The sequence below is a fragment of the Ovis canadensis genome, chromosome X (genome assembly GCF_042477335.2).
Source record: "Ovis canadensis isolate MfBH-ARS-UI-01 breed Bighorn chromosome X, ARS-UI_OviCan_v2, whole genome shotgun sequence".
In the NCBI taxonomy this organism is placed as follows: Eukaryota; Metazoa; Chordata; class Mammalia; order Artiodactyla; family Bovidae; genus Ovis; species Ovis canadensis.
The window spans coordinates 70,172,265-70,193,825 of NC_091727.1; the positions used below are offsets into that span (position 1 = coordinate 70,172,265).

The 21,561-nt window shown below is 37.5% G+C and overlaps 1 protein-coding gene across 18 annotated transcripts in view; it reads right to left on the minus strand.

Annotated features, from left to right (window-relative positions):
- Positions 1–16,706, minus strand: part of ATRX (ATRX chromatin remodeler) — a 276,097-nt gene extending 259,391 nt beyond the window's left edge. For 7 of the 18 annotated variants that reach the window (XM_070291870.1, XM_070291868.1, XM_070291869.1 and 4 more), the window contains exons 1-2: positions 16,342–16,632; positions 9,067–9,156 (exon numbers count right to left, since the gene is read on the minus strand). Coding sequence is in view for 9 of the 18 variants with exons in the window: in XM_070291857.1 (XP_070147958.1) it covers positions 9,067–9,124 (58 nt within the window). In the remaining 9 variants the exon portion in view is untranslated. Of the gene's footprint in view, positions 1–9,066; positions 9,157–14,642; positions 14,860–16,341 lie in introns of those variants that run through there. The other 11 variants (XM_070291864.1, XM_070291860.1, XM_070291856.1 and 8 more) reach the window with 6 other exon arrangements.
- Between the last annotated feature and the right edge of the window lie 4,855 nt (positions 16,707–21,561).

The window sequence follows — 21,561 nt, forward strand, 5'->3', positions numbered from 1 at the left end:
ATTTATGGAAAGTTCAGTCAAACCACTAACTGACGAATAATCTACCAGAACAAACACTTCAGTGTCCACACGTGACAAAGAATAGTCATAATAAAAATAGGTTATAAAATTCCCTAAGCAAAAACTACAATCCATAACAAACAGCAAGAACAAATCCTGTGGAGAAGAAAGAATGTTTTCCGAAGTTACCACGTTACAATATTCAAAATGTCCATTTTCAACAAAAAGTTACAAGCATGCAAAGAAATAAAGTACAGCCCATTCACAGAAGAAAAAGAAGATAGTAACAGAATTGCTCCTAAGGAAGCCCAGATGCTGGATTTAGTAGGCAAAGATGTTAAAACAACCGTCCTAAATATACTCACAGAGTTAAAGAAAACCATGAACAAAAAAAAATAAATAAAGGAGGGACTTCCCTAGCAGCCCAATGGTTAAGACTCCACACTCCCAATGCAGGGGCACAGGTTCAAACTCTGTTCAAGGAAATAAGATCCCCACACCTCGCAGCATGGCAAAAAAAGAAGAAGAAAAGAATTAAAGGAAAACAGTCTTACCAGGGAAAGAATATTCAGAAAAATAACTACAAAACATAACCAAATAAAATTTTGGGACTGAAAAAGTACAATAGTGAAAAACCCACTATAGAGATTGAGCAGATCATCTGAATAGAGAGAAGAAAAATTCAGTAAACTTAAATAAAGCCCCATTGAGATTACCTAGTATGAGACGCTGAAACAAAATAGGATAAAGAAAAATGAAAAGAGCATGAGAGACCTTTAAGACACCATCAGGCCTACCAACACATTCATAATGAGAATCACAGATGGAGAGGATAGAGAAAAAAGAACGGAATGAATATTTAAAGAAATAACTGCCAAAAACTTACCAAATTTCATGAAATACATGAATCCAAAAAGCTCAGTTAACTCCAAGCAGGATAGACAGAGATCCATACTGAGACAAAACATAATTAAACTGTCAAAAGTCAAAGAAAAGCTTGAAATCAACAAGACACAGGGTTTTCATTAACAAAATAGTTAAATACCACGGAAACCAGAGAAGAGTGAGATAACATATTTCACACGCTGTGGAAAAAAATGTCAACCAAGAATTCTATATCTAGTAAAGGTATCTTTGAAAAATGCAAAAGAAATGTGCCAAAAAAACAAAAGCTGAGTGAATTCACTGCTGGCATACCTGCTAAACAGAGTCCATTAGGCTGAAATAAAAGACCACCACAGTATAACTCAGAGCTACAGTACAAAATAAACAATGGTAAAAGTTAATACATGGTTAAATGCCAAAGATAGCATTCAGCAAATGGAGGGAGTGGGGGCAATTAGTCAATCTCCTTACTTGAACTGACAATCAAAAACATTCCAAAGGACTTCCTTGGTACTACAGGGGATAAGAATTTGGCTGTCAGTGCAGGGAACACAAGTTTCATCCCTAATCCAGGAAAATTTCACATGTCATGGAACAACTAGGCCAGCGCACCACAACTACTGAGCCCACGTGCCTAGACCTGTGCTCTGCAACAAGAGAAGCCACTGCAACAATAAGCCCACACACCACAACTAGAGAGTAGCTCTCACTAGCCACAATCAGAGAAATCATGTGTGTGGCAACAAAGACCCAGCACACCAAAAGTATATAAACAAAGTTTTAAAAATAAAAGAAGAAAGCAGAGAGATAAAACTTTATGACTTTAGATTTGGCAATGATTTCTTGGATGGTACCAAAAACATACAACAAAAGCAAAAATAGATAACTTGGACTTTATTAAAAGTCAAAACTTTTGTGTATCAAAGAACACTACCAAGAGAGTGAAAAGGCAATCCATAAAATGGGGGAAAGCATTCACAAACTTTATATCTAATAAGGAGTTACTGGAAGAGACTCACTGGAAAAGACCCTGATATGCTGGGAAAGACTGAGGGCAGGAGAAGAGGGCCACACATGATAAGATGGTTGAATGGCATCGTCAACTCAATGGACATGAGTCTGAGCAAATTCCAGGAGATAGTGAAGTACAGGGAAGCCTAGCATGCTGCAGTCCATGGGGTTGCAAAGACTTGGACATGACTGAGTGACTGAACAACAAGGGGTTACTATCAAGAATTATCATTAGAAAAGACCCCGATGCTAGGAAAGATTGATGGCAGGAAGAGAAGGGGATGACAGAGAACACAATGGTTAGATGGTATCACCAATTCAATGGACATGAGTTTGAGCAAGCTCTGGGAGATGGTGAAGGACAAGGAAGCCTGGCATGCTGCAGTCCACATGGTCACAAAGAGTTGGACACGACTGAGTGACTGAACAACTAAAAAAAAAATCATAAAATGTGCAGAAGACTTCAATAGACATTTGTCCAAAGAAGACAAACAAAGGGCCAATAAGCACATGTTAAAAGATGATCTGTATTAGGGAAATACAAAGCAAAACCACAATGAAAAAACACTTCACATCGATTAGGATGACTGCTATCAAAAAAAATTTTAAATAAAAGCCATTTTTTGAAAGAATCTAGAGAAATTAGAACCCTTATACGTTGCAGGCAGGAATGTAAAATAGTGCAGCCACAGAGAAAAACAGTTTGGTAGTTCCCCAAGAGATTAAAGATAGAAATACACTTCAAGGTATATGCCTGAAAGAACTAAAAACAGGGATTCAAACACACATTTGCACACTGAAGTTTACATTAGCATTATGCACAATGGCCAAAAGATAAGAAACATCCCAAATGCCTATCAACATATAAACAGATAAACTAAATGTGGTACATACATATAATGAATGGAATCTTATTTGGCCTTAAAAAGAAATGAAATTCTGATACATGCTGCAAAATGGATAAATAAGGACACTATGCTAAGTGAAATAAGCCAAACAAAAAAAGGAAAAATATTGTACAATTCCACTTATTCAGAGGTATCAAGAAGAGTCAAATTCACACAGAAAGTAGAACAGTAGTACCAAGGTTTAAGGGAAAGGGGACTGGGGAATTGTTTAATACATATGGAGTTTTAGTTTGAGATGATGAAAAGATCTGCAGATAGTGGTGATGTTTGTACAACAATGTGATTTATGTAAGGCCACTAAATTGTACATTTCAGTTCAGTTCAGTCGCTCAGTCATGTCCAACTCTTTGCGACCCCATGAATAGCAGAACGCCAGGCCTCCCTGTCCATCACCAACTCCCAGAGTTCACTCAGACTCACACCCATCAAGTCAGTGATGCCATCCAGCCATCTCATCCTCTGTCGTCCCCTTCTCCTCCTGCCCCCAATCCCTCCCAGCATCAGAGTCTTTTCCAATGAGTCAACTCTTCACATAAGGTGGCCAAAGTACTGGAGTTTCAGCTTTGGCATCATTCCTTCCAAAGAACACCCAGGGCTGATCTCCTTTAGAATGGACTGGTTGGATCTCCTTGCAGTCCAAGGGACTCTCAAGAGTCTTCTCCAACACCACCGTTCATGGTTAAATTAGTACAGTTTGTCAATTTTATCACAATTAAATAAAGCCAAAATCTTGAGGTTTTATTGCAGGTCCTACAAGATCTTAGCCCCTGTTTTTTGAATGGCCTTCCCTCCTACTAGGATAGAGTCTTGTAAAAAATTTTAATGTTCCACCTTAGGGCATTTGCCTTGATCAATAACACTGAATACTTAAAATGGAAATGGCATCTTATTTAATGTTGACTGATTCAATTTCTTCTACTTTTAACATCCATTTTTCAGAAGGTAATCATCAAGATTCAGAGAGACTAAGCAAGTTTCCAAAGTAAGCATGGAATTGAGTTAAGATTTTAACAAAGTATTTCTTACCATTAAGCAATACTGACTTTTATGCTATGACAGAGCTGTATTCTCCGTAGTGCAGATACTTGCAAATGTGTAGAAGAATCCACAAAACGAATTAACAGTACATAGTAAACTTTATTCACTATTAGTAAAGAAATTATTTCTCATATTCATCTCCTGTCCCTAATCATATTTTACACAGTTTATAATCTAATACTAAAAATGTCTTGGTTGGATCTATTTTTTTATATTGAGTAGTTGTTCAGTTACTAAGTCGTGTCTGACTCTTTGCAACCCCATGAACTGTGGCACACCAGGCTTCCCTATCCTTCATCATCTCCCAGAGTTTGTTCAAATTCATGTCCATTGAGTCCGTGATGCCATCCAACCATCTTGTCCTCTGTCACCCCCTTTTCCTCCTGACCTCAAACTTTCCCAGCATCAGGGTCTCTTCCAATAAGTTGGTTCTCCACATCAAATAGCCAAAGTATTGGAGCTTCAGCTTCTGCATCAGTCCTTCCAATAATATTCAGGGTTGGTTTCCTTTAGGATTGATGGTTTGACTTCCTTGCAGTCAAAGGGACTCTCAAGAGTCTTCTCCAACACTACAGTTCAAAAGCATCAATTCTTCAGCACTCAGCCTTCTTCATGGTCCAACTCTAATATCCATACATGACTACTGGAAAAACCATAGCTTTGACTATATGGACCTTTGTCAGCAAAGTGATGTCTCTGCTTTTTAATATACTGTCTAGGCTTGTCATAGCTTTTCTTCCAAAGAGCAAGCGTCTTTTAATTTCACGGCTGTAGTCACCATTCATAGTGATTTTGTAGCCCAAGAAAATAAAGTCTCTCACTGTTTCCATTGTTTCCCCATCTATTTGCCATGAAGTGATGGAAGTGGATGCCATGATCTTCATTTTTTGAATGCTGAGTTTCAAGCCAGCTTTTTCACTCTCACCTTTTACCTTCATCAAGAAGTCCTATAGCTCTTTGTCACTTTCTGCCATAAGGGTGGTATCACCTGCAAATCTGAGGTTGTTGATATTTCTCCTGGCAATCTTGATTCCAGCTTGTGCTTCATCCAGCCTGGCAGTTTGCATGGTGTACTCTGCATATAAGTTAAATAAGCAGGGTGACAATATACAGTGTTGACGTACTCCTTGCCCAATTTTGAACCAGTGAGTTGTTCCATGTCCAATTCTAACTGCCTTCTTGACCTGCTTGGTCTTTTGACCCAGAAAGATGTTCTGGGGAGGGAGGTGGGAGGGGGGTTCATGTTTGGGAATGCATGTAAGAATTAAAGATTTTAAAATTTAAAAAATAAAAAACTAAAAATTAAAAAAAAAAAAAAACAAGACCAAAATATTTTTAAACAGATTCCAAATAAACTTGCTTAAATAAAAAAAAATAAAATAAACCACAGTGAGATATCACTTTAATATATATCACTCATTATAGCGGTCATAATTTTTTAAATAAAACAGAAAATAACACATGCTGCCAAGGATGTGGCAAAATTAAAACTTTCATACATTGTGGTAGAAATGTTAAGATGTGCCACTGTAGAAAATAGTTTGGCTTTCCTCAGTAAGTTAAACAGAGAGCAGCCAAATAGCTCAGCAAATTCTACTCCTTGGTATATACCCAAGAGATATGAACACACATGTCCAAATAAAAACATATACCGAAATATTCACAGTAGCACTACTTACAACATCCAAAAGGTAAAAACAATCTAAAAGCCTATCAACTGACGAACAGGTAAACAAATGTAGGATATCCTAATAAAATATTATTCAGGCATAAAAAAGGAATTAAGTACTGATACATGATTCAATATGGATAAATCTTCATATTATACAGTTTCTCCTATATGAAAACTTCAGAATACCCAAATCCATCGAGCTAGAAAGAAAGTACATTAGTGTTTGCAAGGGGAATGGAGAAGTAGTATTGGCAGATATATGGTTCCTTTGTGGGGGGTAAAAGAAATGTTTGGGAATTAGATAATGATGGTTGCACAACACTGTACTTAATGTCACTAAATTATACACTCTTGAGTGGTTAAAATGTTAAAATATTTAAGAAAGAATGGAGGACTTAACAAATTATGACCTATTGTTTTAAATACAAAGATACAAATGCTCTAATGCAGATAAAAGTTATAAATCTGAGTAATAAAGCAGCAACATTTGAACAAGACCTACATTTTACCTTAATATGTATAAATGGTGATCTCTAAGAAACATTCAAAGATTTTTAATTGCAATAACTACATTCATGTGGGCCAAACCAGTAATTCCCAGTAGGAACTTCAAGAAATGCTTCCTTCTGTTTGGCACAGTGATTAAATACAGTCCATTTCATCAATATGCCATATCCAATCCCCATTCAACAGCAGAGTCTTCAAATGGAGACAGAAGGCAAAAAATGTGGTAAGAGCAAGAAAGTAAAGCAAAAAGTTTTATTCTGTTGTGAGCGGTTACAAGAAAAGGGTCTTTAGGAGAGAACTGGCATTCTCTCTCTCTGCAAAAGGAAAAGTTACAATTTTTAAAAGTTTAGGTTTTACAGGCAGAACATCAGAAAATCAGACCCGATTCCAGAATTCATTCTTCAAGTCAAGTAGCCCTAGCTCCCATCCAGAATAATCAAGTGAATGTTTAGAATTCAGATTTGAGAGACAAATCACGGAAAACGGTATTAAGTGGATGGCAATACTTAACAAATAAAAGTTATTTAAATCTTTTAATATTATATTTGGAATGGGGAAGGGGGGGAAGTATACCTAAAAGTCATTATTATCTGCCTTGAAATTCCGTCTTTGCCCAAGTTCATTCTACTTCAATTCAAGTACTAAACTACTATATTATCATACCTATAATGTCTCAGTTGATACTTAGCTTGTGCTATTATTTTAGGGGGTAAGAGGTGGGAGTTAGAGGTATATGACTATATTCTCCTAAATTTACAGTCATTCCTCAGTAACTATGGGGATTGGTTCCAGGACTCCCCCATTACCAAAATCTGAGGATGCCTAAGACCCTTATATAAAATGGCAAAGTATTTGCATATAACCTATGATCTTCTTCACCTATACTTTAAAACTTATCTAGAATATTTATAATGCCTAATATAATATAATTGGTATCTAAGTAATTGCCTATGTGTTTCAAATTCAAGTTTTGCTCTTTGGTACTCTGAAATTTTTTCCCCAAATATTTTCAATCGAGTTTGTTTAAATCTGCTGATGCAGAATCCACAGATTTGGCATAACTGAGCATGGATTCAAGTATCTGTCACCCCCATGCTCAAAATATTCAGAGGCTTCCCATGTTTATAAATAAGGATAAGGTACAAACCCCTAAGCAAGAATTTGAAGCTTTCTGCAAAATAATTCACACATGACTTTCCAATCTTATCTAACCACAACTCTTACCTCAAAGAAGGTTCTCTTTCCCCTCTTCACCCACTGAACATTCTTTTACTTCTCTTTAACAGCAACACATTCTCCTTATAATTTCTTCTTTAAAACCCAAGAGTACTCCCTACTGGAGTGTAAACTCCTCAAAGAAGGAAACTGGTCTGAGTTCATCTCTTTTCTTCTTTATGAGAAAAAAAACAAATTGCCTTGAACAGAGGAATACTAAATGTTTATGTAAATGATGATAATGCTTGCTCAGGGATTCCTTAAAAGAAAAGAATAGTGGTTTGTTGAGTATTTTTTAAAAGCTCTGAAGTCATTTAGTACCATAAAATATTTTTCTTCTATCTCTAAACTGAAATATTCAATAAGCTCTCTTGGATGCTCTACATTCAGCCTTCGGAAGAAGTGTATTATTTCATATACTTAACAGGTCCAGTCACTTTAATATGAAACATTCATTCTTAATTCTTGTAGATACTCAGAAAACACAGTGAAAATTCATAAATAGGGTGTTTTGATTTGAATGCTGGGGGTACCTGAGGAAAGTTAGAAATGGGAAAGGCAAAAAAATAAAAGGTGGGCAAATTCTCTCTAACTCTATAGAAATTAACCAAACCTAGCTTTAAAATCTCTAAATTGGGCTGATAATATTAGTGTTAAAAGTAAAAACATTTTAAAATCCAGTAAAAGCAAAGATGTGCCCCCTGATAAAATGTGCCAAGAAAAGCATATCACTTCATACTATTTCTAGCAAAATACACGGCCACAGGGAAACATCAGACAAACCCAAATTTACTGGCCAGTGTTCTTCAAAAAATGGGATAGAAAGGGATAAAAAGGTAAAGTGAACTGCTCCAGATTTAAAAAGATTAAAGAAACATGAAAACAAAATGCAATGCCTGTTCCAGAACTGGATCCTGGACCAGAAAAAAGAAATCATTGTTTTTCACTATGACAGACATTAAGAATCAACTGGCAAAATGTGAGTAAGGTCTGTAGGTTAGAAATAGTATTGTATCAAAGTTAATTTCTAACTTTGCTAATTATAATGAGGTTATATAGAAGAATATTCCTATTTGGGGGAAACTTTTAATTTTGAAATATAGTAAAAAGGCAATGATTATTCTTTATCTGGTTGAAGGTAGGATCAAATTCATCACCCAAGGTTATAGTTATAAAAAACATTTCAAAAAATCATTCAATGAAACAGTACAGAAGATGAATAATATATTGACTAGAAAGTTATTTTAAGTATCTTTGATTCATGGATAGACATTTTTAAAATATCATTTATAAAAACATCAAAACATCTTTTTTGAGCGGGGGGGGGACTACAAGCGAAAATGCAAATTAGTACAGATTTTTTTTAAGTATAAAGTAAGGTCCATGGGGTGCCTTAACTTGTCTTGTACACATAAGCAGTACTTAGAACAGTTCCTGGCACATGGTAATAGTAATTATTAACAACTAATTTTTGAGTAATTATTATGTCACACTAACCTAAGTGTTTTGGGTCCACTAACTCACTTAAACTTCACACAGTCCAAGAAATATTTGGGGAATGAATCAATACTTTTTGCAGGATGACAATTAGTCAATTCTGCAATGACATGAGCTCCTAAAAATCACCAGGTAATGCAAAATTATACAATGAACACCATAGGACTCTGGGAGGAAATGGGATTAGAAGCACAACACTCCAAAAACTTCATCAGTGACACATATTTTAAAAAAGACAAAAACCTAATAGAAATAGTAGCACAATTTTACACAGTTTACATACATTAAGTGATTAAGAAATACACAAGTACAACAATAAATATGGCACTTTACCTTGAAAAAGACCTGAAGTTTGCTTGTGGAAGTGGGCATCAGAAGGGTTGCAGCTCATGAATTATTGTGAAGTGATGGAAGGAGGGTTATCTGAAATCGGATGGAAAATTGTAACAATAGATGTGGATGGGTGTGGCTCATAACACAAGGGGTGAACTGAGGTAGCTGATAGAGGTCTGAGGCATGTGCCTATATATGCATGTATTTTAATGCAGCTCAGTTCAGCTTCCTGCATTTACCTAGGGCAAACTTTCTATAAAGGGCCAGAGAGTAAATATTTTAGGCTTTGTGGGCCATTGGGTCTCTGTTGCAACTATCCAATTCTGAGACTCTGCTATAAAAACAGCCACAGGACAATGTAAACAAATGAGTTTGGTGTGTTCCAACAAAACTTTATTTACAAAAACAGGTCACTGTGGTGGCCATAGTTTGCTGAACCTTGACCCTGTAAACAAAATCCTGAATAAGCAAATACAAATTTTGTCTTATGCTCAAATTGTTACCCACTGTATCAATCTTGTTGGAACAAATGAACTTTTTTTTTTCAAAACAAACATTATAGCAGAGCTAAATTTGGAATGCTATCAAATAAACCAAAAAATAACTGATATATTCAAATAAGCAAAATAAATCCAATATTACTAAAAAATAAAAAAAAACTATTTTTGATTTTGGATTTTAGAAATCAAATGTTACCCAAAAGTCAACTGACAAATGACCAAAATAAAGACAACTAATGATACATTTTAAATGCTTGTCATTCAAAATCTGTGCACTAAATTCTACACAATCTTTAAGAAAAATGGGTTATGCTTTTAACAGCTCTGCTGAACTAAAATTATCAGGCTCAGTCACAAGCTTTTATAAGATCATCAAGCCATAAAAGTTAACATACAAACTTCACTATAAGATAAGTTCTAAAGATCTGATATACAGTATACAGCATGGTGACTCTAGATAACAACACTGTATTATATCCTTGAAAGTTGCCAAAGAGTAGATCTTAAATGTTCTCTCCACAACAATAATTTAAAAAAAGGTAATTATTGTAGCAGTCACTTCAAAGTATATATGCATAACATAACATCACACTGTATACCTTAAATTTACACAATGCTGTATGTCAATTATATCTCAATAAAGCTGGAAAAAAATACTAGTTGCCAACTAGTTATACAATTATTTGCCCAGGAATTGAGTTAAAGATTCTAAGTTTACCTCCTTTCAGTTAGAAAACTCTAATATACATAACATTTCTTTGCTCAAGCTGCTATACCTCACATCTGAAATCCTTCTCCAGTCTTCTTTGTCAAAAATGTATGTATCCTCCAAGAGCACATTGAAATACTATCTCTAAGCCTTTCCTGGACCCCATTAGAAATGTCTTCCTACTTTAAACTCCCACAGCAACTAAGTTTTTACCCAACGCAGCATTTAGCCCTTTATATCCTGCTTCAAATTTATTTGTGAACATATCTTATTTCCTCTGCTATGTAGAAAATAAGACTAATCTTTAGCCATACTAATCCCCCTGTTGGACTGCCCTTTTTCATAGTCAATGCCTAACTGCTAACTTATCTTCAAGACCCAATACAGATATCATCTCCTCTGCAAAATTTTGCTAGACATCCCCCAAATTAGGCTTTTCTTCATTCTGATCCCTAGCACAACCAATAGATCTCCATTTTAGCACTGCTCTGTAAATGTTTATTTACTATTTCCCTCCTTAGGTTAAAAATGCTTTAAGGGGGCAGGAATTTTGTCTTTTACCCTTTGCATATGCTAGAACAGTGCCTAGCACCTAGTTGATACTCACATTGATCAATGAATAAAGCACCCCCCCCAAAAAAAAAAATGGAGCATAGGGTATATACACATGAATACCATTGCCATACAGTGATTTCTTAAACAAATATTATATGTAACACTTAACAAGAAAACTGGACTATTGATACCAAGAATGGCTACCGTACATCTTAAAATCGTAAGTTTTAAGGCAAACAAATTCAAGAAAGATATTTTCCCTCATCACTTCTCCCTACTCCCAAAAAGGCAAAGTCAAAAAATGATAGACACTAACATAAATAGGACTTTTAATAACTTTATGGACCATCTAGTACAAATTCATTCTGCAAATGATAAAGCAGAGGCCTAGAAAGGATACATGATTTGTTTACAATCAGTTGAGCAATAGAGCTGCAACTAGAAAACCTAGGTTTGGCTCAGAGTTAAGCATTCATTCCTCCACAACCAGCAGATCTAGTCTCAGGAACTCTTTACACTCCTAAAACACTTAAAAATTAACAAAGATCCCCAAAGAGCCTTTAGTCTATTGTCTTGTAAGAACCGCTGTTATGACCATGTGCAGAGAGATCCTACTTAGACACTCCTTTTACTGCCCTGTTATATTCAGCATTCCTAAAGGAAGATCTATATTTCATTTCCCATGGCTTAACCCATCTGAACAGCTTCTGCCAATGTCCAAAGATAACATAAAAGGTCTGGAGAAAACAGACTTCTTGCAAATCCAAGAACTGCCTGTATTCTGTCACCCAATCTAAACTTATTCAGATTTCAAAACTGAAATAGGCACATAAACACAATTTCTTACCAAAAAAATTATTTCACATACCTAAATCTATCTACAAATACCTTTAAGTACTACACTTATCTTATCTCTAGAAATTAAATATAAAACTGAAAGCTCATGATCAACTGTGCCAAGAGATGCCAATAATGGGCAGTGGTCTGATCACAATTAAAATTTAAAAAGTCTTTCTTTTCACCCCCAGCAATAACATAACCAAAGAACTGACATTTACAATACTTTTCACTAGCACAGGGAACACTACTCAATGCTCTATGGTGACCTAGATAGGAAAGAAATCTTAAGAAGAGTGGATATATGTATAACTGATTCACTTAGAAACTAATACAACATTGTAAAGCAACTATACTTCATAAAAAATTAATTTAAAAAATTGTTTAAACCCTTTATAAAATTTGCATGTACTCCCCTGCCACAGGCCTGGCTTAATGCTTTCCGCAGAGTGGGAATGCACATATTTCACAGATAACATTTTTAAAAAATTAGGCTAGTATGCAACTGATTGTAGACTATCACAATAACAGACACTTTCTAAGTCATTTTCTCAACATCTCTCAATTTAGACAACTTCTACTTTTTAAAATTTAAGACCAATGACTAGTTATACTGCTTTCAGCTTTTCAAGTAAGAAATTGCCATACGGTTCAGAATGACAAGTCTATCAAATCTCTAAGATCTTTACATGAAAATAAATGAAAGTTTATCTGTCAATAAGAGGCTGATCTTTCAGGCCAAAAAAATGAAGAAACAATCTTATTGAAAACAAAAACAAATAACAAAAAATTATTTAAAAACAGTAACAAAAATTTTACTGAGCCACTGATTTTTCAATGTATATTTGTCCTTCGGTATCCACACAGGGTATCTTGATTCCAAGATCCACCATAGATACCAAAATATGAAGATGCTCAAGTCCCATAGTCAGCCCTCCATATCCTCAGTTTTGCATCCTGGGATTCAACCAACCACAGACTGAAATCCCCAGTACTGAATGGAGGAACACAGTGAAGTGAAGTGAAGTGAAGTGAAGTGAAGTGAAGTGAAGTGAAGTGAAGTGAAGTGAAGTGAAGTGAAGTGAAGTGAAGTGGCTCAGTTGTGCCTGACTCTTTGCGACCCCATGGACAGTAGCCTGCACCAAGCTCCTCCATCCATGGGATTTTCTAGGCAAGAGTCCTGGAGTAGGTTGCCGTTTCTTTCTCCAGGGAATCTTCCCAACCCAGGGATCAAACCCAGGTCCTCCACATTGTAGATAGACGCTTTACCATCTGAGTCACCAGGGAAGTCCCAACATAAGATTTAGCCAAATCACCAATTCATGTTCCTCCCTCTTGCCTTTTGGCTATTTTTTCACCACAGAATCCCAGAAATGTTCCTTTTTATAAAATGTAAGTAAAAATCAGAAACTAATCTTTGCTCCTATTTTTAAGTGCCAAAGGATCTGATAAAAGAGAAAATCTGGAACAATTCCCTAAAATAACATTAATGACAATGTATAGAATTGTTCATATTATTTCTGCCTCACATATAAGAAAATCAAGAATGATTTAAGATATAAAATAGATAACTAATAAGAACCTGCTGTAAGGAACAGGGAACTCTACTCAATTCTCTGTAATGGCTGATATGGGAAAATAATCTTTAAAAAAGAGTGGATATATGTATATGTATAAATGATTCACTTTCCTGTACACCTGAAACTAACACAACATTGTAAATCAACTATACCCTAATAAAAGATTTTTTTAAAAAAAGAGTGGTATTGTGGATTTAACTCACTCAAGCATTACCTGTCAGATTATCCTTCACCTATGATTATGACTTGAGATGAATAACACTTCATACTGAGACAGTTCTAAACACCCACTTGGATCTCTTTCATAGTAAATAATCAGAGAGCATCACACTTTTTAAAATTAATTCTTTATATCTATTATATGTATTCTTTGCAAGGGGGTTTTCACATAGCTTAAGATTCTCCTGAAATTAAATGTTTCAGTTATCTTACTATTTCATATGAACATAAAAGGCAAAATATTATAAACACCTACAAACTCAAAGACCTACAACAAATGACAATAGCAGCTAACATGAACTTCTTCCATTGTAATACTTGAACTAAATTAAAATGGTCATAATCACGTTCTTTCTGGTAGCTCAAGGAGGTATTAATGTCTTGTGGTTAAGAACATAAGCTCTGGAGTCAAGACTCAGTTCAATTCCAGCTCCATCGATTACAATTTATATAACTGATCAATTTCTTTGCTCTCTCTATGCCTCACTTTTCTCATCTGTAAAACAGGGAACACCAAGTACTTATTCCATAGAGCTGTTTTGAAAATTAATTAAAATTACAAAGGTAAAGGTCAACAATAAGCACTCAATTTTAGTTATTATTATTATTCTTACACCAATATATACAAAAATTCAAGGCCCATAAGAAAAACTGACCCTCACATAAACTAATTCTATTCAGAATGTTTATACATAATTAATTTGTTCACCCTAAAAGAAAGGGAGAAAATCCAAGTTCAACCTACAATTTTAAATGCAGACTTTCTGAGATTTAGTAAAACCTAAAGGTCATATTTTGGAGAAGGCAATGGCAACCCACTCCAGTGTTCTTGCCTGGAGAATCTCTATTTAACTGTAAGGTACACCCTTCATGTATAGCAACATGGGCACCTGATAATAACTAGCGAACAAGTTGTACTGGGTACCTCTAATGTGCCCAATATCAATTAAATAAAGGCTTACTGCACTCAGAACAATGAACACAAAGTCAGAAAACAAAGCCACAATCTTTACACAACTAGGGATCTACAATCTGAGAACTAAAGTCCATTTTTTCCCCCTCAAAGGAAGGAACACATCTTCCATCTACTGCTTGTTAATGCAGAAAATAGACATATAAGTATCATAGGTTCATTACCAAATTCAATACACTAGCTAAAATGCTCTAAAAACATACATGCATGTGTGTGTGCTAACTGGCTTCAGTCGCGTCCGACTCTTGCGACCCTTTGGACTGTAGCCCACCAGGCTCCTCTGCCCATGGGATTCTCCAGGCAAGAATACTGGAGTGGGTTGCCATGCCCTCCTCCAGGGGATCTTCCTCATCCAGGGATTGAACCAGCGTCTCTTATGTCTGCTGCATTAGCAGACAGGTTCTTTACAACTAGCGCCACCTGGGAAGCCCAAAAACATACATAAAAAGATAAAGTGAAGTCGCTCAGTCGTGTCCAACTCTTTGCGACCCCATGGACTATAGCCTACCAGGCTCCTCCGTCCATGGGATTTCCAGGCAAGAGCACTGGAGTGGGTTGCCATTTCCTTCTCCAGAGGATCTTCCCGACCCAAGCATCAAACCCAGGTCTCCTGCATTGTAGGCATATGCTTTGCCATCTGAGCCACCAAGGAAATAAAAACATACATACCTGTATACTATTAAGATGGTGGATACATACACACACATATATACACATACATAAATATATACGATCCTAATAGTTACTCAAAATCACATTTTGCCAACTACATATGAACTTCTGATCTATGCTCCCTGTAATTTTACTTTGCCATTAGGAGCCAAGAATACAACAGTGAAAAAATTACTGTATTCACAACGGATGAAAAGTCAAATATCAACTGCCTGAAAAGCAAGCCATTCACCTGTGTAAAAGTGGTATACATTTCATGTTAACAACCCATATTTTTAGACACTATCAAGAGCCAAATTAGAAGCACAAGAGAAAAGCAGCCTCAACCTAATAATAAACGTGCTTGATTAGTAAGAGATGGCCTGCCAGTCACCGCTTCCTTGGAATAGATTTTATTTCCCATCAAACCAAGTTAACGTGTTCCCCATCCCTCTTGGAATAAATAAATAAACAAAAATAAGGCCTAATTATTTTTGCTCAAAATTTGCCCATAAAATGGAGACACATCTGATGACTGCCTTACCACCCATTAAAGCTGGACCACACAAAAAGTAGTACACTGGGGTCCTCTGGAAGCAAAACCCTGCGTTATTACCCCTTAGCCTTCAAGATAAATCCAGGGCTACTCCTCAGGATCTGGAATAGAGAAGGAACCCTGGCAAGACCCACCCATTCACCCCACAAAATGGGCTTGTCCCCAGGGTTTGCAGAAAAAAATAAAATTCCCGCAAGGCCGGGGTATTCCCGTCTCCAGCAGTACAAACGCCACTGGGTCTTCCCAGGATTTCACATCCTCCCCACCGCCCCTCCCCCTCCTCCCACCTCTCGCCCCTCTTCTGCCTACCCCCTACCCTCTCTTCTTACCCACGCGGTTTCTAGGCCCAAAGATTAGGAAGAATTATCAGGATACCAAAAACCGCCTCCCACTTGGGGGTTTCAGTTCCACAGGCAGCGAAGAATAAACAGAGGAATTCACCTAAGCTCCGCGGGTTTGGAGAGGCTTGAGAAAGCGCCCGACAAACCAGGCCGCGCCCCCAGTCAACCCCTACCCCCCCACACCGCGGACTGGAGCCTACTTCCGAACCCTCCTCACCTAAAGAGAAAACGATGCCTCTTTCCGCTCAGCAAAACACAGGCCTAACCCACCAAGCCAAAGCTTTCCCAAACACCAGGTTTAGAAAACGCGTAGGCCGAGACAGCTGGGACCTGTGAGACGGAGTTGTGTTTTACCTCATGGGCTCAGCGGTCATGTTTTCGCTTCTACGCCCTGTAGGATTCAGCGACCGTAGGGCGCGACTCTGCCCTCCCCGGCGCGCAGTTAGGGTAGAATGCACTGGACCCTTAGTCGTCACTAGATCTGGCGCTGGATCCTCCCCACAGCTCAAAGGCCGGCACCGCTGCCACCGCCGCAGGAGCCGCGGAAACAAAGCGACGCTGCCGCCGCCGCCATTTTGTTGGGCCGAGGCTCAGGCAGCAGAATTGGCGCGTCCTCCCTCTTCCTCTTTCAGTCACCCATTGGCTATCTTATCTGCAGTGCAGATTCTTATTGGCTACAGAAATTCACCTTCTTTGGGGGCCTGTTGCTAAGGCGGTCTACGTCATTTGATCCCCTCCGCCTTTTCATTGGGGGTCTAATTCAGTCCCATTGACTTGAAAAGTGCTAGTGACGTATTTTGACTTTATTGTGAAAATGCTTTTTAATCCATCCTCTTTTCCCTGACATATTGACAAAACAATAACAACAACATATGTTTATTGAGCGTTTAATATATACCCACACTATGTGTGTTAGTCCCTGGGTCATGTGGGATTCTGCGAGCCCGTGCACTGGAGCCTGCCTGTCACCTCTGTCGATGGAATTCTCCAGGCAAGAATACTGGAGTAGGTTGCCTTATCCTGCTCCAGGGGATCCTCCTAACGCAGGGATAGAACCTGGGTCTCCAGCATTGCAATCAGATTAGTTATTGTCTGAGCACCCAGCACTATCAGTTCAGTTCAGTGGTTCAGTTGTGTCTGACTCTGTGACCCCATGGACTTCACCACACCAGGATTCCCTGTCCATCACCAACTCCTGGAGTTTACTCAAACTCATGTCCATCCAGTCGGTGATGCCATCCAACCATCTCATCCTCTGTCATCCCCTTCTCCTCCTGCTTTCCCAGCGTTAGGGTCTTTTCCAGTGAACCAGTTCTTTGCATCAGATGGCCAAAGTATTGGCGCTTCAGCTTCAGCTTCCTTCCAATGAATATCCAGGACTGTTTTCCTTTAGGATTGACTGGTTGAATCTCCTTGCAGTCCAAGGGACTTTCAAGAGGCTTCTTCAACACCACAATGCAAATGCATCAATTCTTCGGCACTCAGCTTTCTTTATAGTCCAACTCTCACATCCATACCTGACTACTGGAAGAACCATGGCTGGGAATAGATGGACCTTTGTCGTAAAAGTAATATCTCTGCTTTTTAATATGCTGTCTAGGTTTGTCATAACTTCTTTTCCAGGGAGCAAGCGTCTCTTAATTTCATGACTGCAGTCACCATCTGCAGAGATTTTGGGGCCCAAGAAAATGTTTACATTGTTTTCCCATCTATTTGCCATTAAGCAATGGAACCAGATGCCATGATCTTCTTTTTAGGAATGTTGAGTTTTAAGCCAACTTTTTCACTCTCCTCTATCACTTTCGTGACTAGGCTCCTAGTTCCTCTTCTCTTTCTCCCATAAAGGTGGTGTCATCTGCATATCTGAGGTTATTGATATTTCTGCCTGCAATCTTGATTCCAGCTTGTGTCTCATCCAGTCTGGCATTTCACATGATGTACTCTGCATATAAGTTAAATAAGCAAGATGACAACATATAGCCTTTGCATATGCCTTTCCCAATTTGGAACCAGCCTGTTGTTCCATTTCTGATTCTAACTGTGGTTTCTTGACCTGCATACAGATTTCTCAGGAGGCAAGTAAGGTGGTCTGGTATTCCCATCTCTTTAAGAATTTTCCACAGTTTATTGTGATCCACACAGTCAAAGGCTTTAACATCAATGAAGCAGAAGAGATGTTTTTCTGGGATTCTATTGCTTTTCCTATGCTCCAAAGGATGTTGGTAATTTGATCTCTGGTTTCTGTGCCTTTTGTAAATCCAGCTTGAACATCTGGAAGTTCTCAGTTCACAACCTGCTGAGGTCTGGCTTGGGGAATTTTGAGCATTACTTTGCTAGTATGTGAGATGAGTGCAACTGTGTGGTAGTTTGAACATTCTTTGGCATTGCCTTTTTATGGTATTGGAATGAAAACTGACCTTTTCCAGTCCTATGGACTGATCTCCTTTAGAATGGACTGGTTGGATCTCCTTGCTATCCAAGGGACTCTCAAGAGTCTTCTCCAACACCGCAGTTCAAAAGCATCAATTCTTCAGTGCTCAGCTTTCTTTATAGTCCAACTCTCACATCCATACATGACTACTGGAAAAACCATAGCCTTGACTAGATGAACCTTTGTTGGCAAAGTAATGTCTCTGCTTTTTAATATGCTGTATAGGTTGGTCATAACTTTCCTTCCAAGGAGTAAACATCTTTTAATTTCATGGCTGCAATCGCCATCTGCAGTGATTTTGGAGCCCAGGAAAATAAAATCAGCCACTGTTTCCACTGTTTCCCCATCTATGGTATTGGTATAAGTATATAGAAAATGGAACAGAAAAGAAGGCCCAGAAATAAACCCTTGCATGTACGGCCAAATGATTTTCTTTTTCTTTTTCTTTTTTTCTATTTATTTTTTTATTTTTATTTTTTTACTTTATTTTAATTTACAATACTGTATTGGTTTTGCCATACATTGACATGAATCCACCACGGGTGTACATGCGTTCCCAAACATGAACCCCCCTCCCACCTCCCTCCCCATAACATCTCTCTGGATCATCACTGTGCACCAGCCCCAAGCATGCTGTATCCTGCGTCGGACATAGACTGGCGATTCGATTCCTACATGATAGTATACAGGTTACAATGCAATTCTCCCACATCATCCCACCCTCTCCCTCTCCCTCTGAGTCCAAAAGTCCATTATACACATCTGTGTCTTTTTGCTGTCTTGCATACAGGGTCGTCATTGCCATCTTTCTAAATTCCATATATATGTGTTAGTATATTGTATTGGTGTTTTTCTTTCTGGCTTACTTCACTCTGTATAATCGGCTCCAGTTTCATCCATCTCATCAGAACTGATTCAAATGCATTCTTTTTAACAGCTGAGTAACACTCCATTGTGTATATGTACCACAGATTTCTTATCCATTCATCTGCTGATGGACATCTAGGTTGTTTCCATGTCCTGGCTATTGTAAACAGTGCTGTGATGAACATTGGGGTACATGTGTCTCTTTCAATTCTGGTTTCCTCGGTGTGTATGCCCAGCAGTGGGATTGCTGGGTCATAAGGTAGTTCTATTTGCAATTTTTTAAGGAATCTCCACACTGTTCTCCATAGTGGCTCTACTAGTTTGCATTCCCACCAACAGTGTAGGAGGGTTCCCTTTTCTCCACACCCTCTCCAGCATTTATTGCTTGCAGATTTTTGGATTGCAGACATTCTGACTGGTGTGAAGTGGTACCTCATTGTGGTTTTGATTTGCATTTCTCTAATAATGAGTGATGTTGAGCATCTTTTCATGTGTTTGTTAGCCATCCATATGTCTTCTTTGGAGAAGTGTCTATTTAGTTCTTTGGCCCATTTTTTGATTGGGTCGTTTATTTTTCTGGAATTGAGCTGCAGGAGTTGCTTGTATATTTTTGAGATTAGTTGTTTGTCAGTTGCTTCATTTGCTATTATTTTCTCCCATTCAGAAGGCTGTCTTTTCACTTTGCTTATATTTTCCTTTGTTGTGTAGAAGCTTTTAATTTTAATTAGATCCCATTTGTTTATTTTTGCTTTTATTTCCAGTATTCTGGGAGGTGGATCATAGAGGATCCTTCTGTGATTTATGTCTGAGAGTGTTTTGCCTATGTGTTCCTCTAGGAGTTTTATAGTTTCTGGTCTTACATTTAGATCTTTAATCCATTTTGAGTTTATTTTTGTGTGCGGTGTTAGAAAGTGATCTAGTTTCATTCTTTTCAAGTAGTTGACCAGTTTTCCCAGCACCACTTGTTAAAGAGACTGTCTTTACTCCATTGTATATTCTTGCCTCCTTTGTCAAAGATAAGGTGTCCATATGTGTGTGGATTTATCTCTGGGCTTTCTATTTTGTTCCATTGATCTATATGTCTGTCTTTGTGCCAGTACCATACTGTCTTGATGACTGTGGCTTTGTAGTAGAGCCTGAAGTCAGGCAAGTTGATTCCTCCAGTTCCATTCTTCTTTCTCAAGATTGCTTTGGCTATTCGAGATTTTTTGTATTTCCATACAAATCTTGAAATTATTTGTTCTAGTTCTGTGAAAAATATGGCTGGTAGCTTAATAGGGATTGTGTTGAATTTGTAAATTGCTTTGGGTAGTATACTCATTTTCACTATATTGATTCTTCCAATCCATGAACATGGTGTATTTCTCCATCTATTAGTGTGCTCTTTGATTTCTTTCACCAGTGTTTTATAGTTTTCTATATATAGGTCTTTAGTTTCTCTAGGTAGATCTATTCCTAAGTATTTTATTCTTTTTGTTGCAATGGTGAATGGAATTGTTTCCTTAATTTCTTTTTCGACTTTCTCATTGTTAGTGTATAGGAATGCAAGGGATTTCTGTGTATTGATTTTATATCCTGCAACTTTACTATATTCATTGATTAGCTCTAGTAATTTTCTGGTGGAGTCTTTAGGGTTTTCTATGTAGAGGATCATGTCATCTGCAAACAGTGAAAGTTTTACTTCTTCTTTTCCAATTTGGATTCCCTTTATTTCTTTTTCTGCTCTGATTGCGGTGGCCAAAACTTCCAAAACTATGTTGAATAGTAGCGGTGAAAGTGGGCCCCCTTGTCTTGTTCCTGACTTTAGGGGAAATGCTTTCAATTTTTCACCATTGAGGATAATGTTTGCTGTGGGTTTGTCATAGATAGCTTTTATTATGTTGAGGTATGTTCCTTCTATTCCTGCTTTCTGGAGAGTTTTTATCATAAATGGATGTTGAATTTTGTCAAAGGCCTTCTCTGCATCTATTGAGATAATCATATGGTTTTTATTTTTCAATTTGTTAATGTGGTGAATTACTGGCCAAATGATTTTCAACTAAGGTGCCAAGACTAAGAAAGACACAACTAAGAAAGGACAGTCTCTTCAATAAACGGTGTTGGGAAAATAAGATATCCAGTAGCAAAAAGTGAGGTAGTACCCTTAACTTAAAAAATATACAAAGATTATCTCAAAATGGCTTAAAGACTTAAACTTGTAAAATTCTTAAAAGAAAACATAGGGGGGAAGCTTCAGGTCATTAGATTCAGCAACTGACTTCTTAAATGTGACAGCA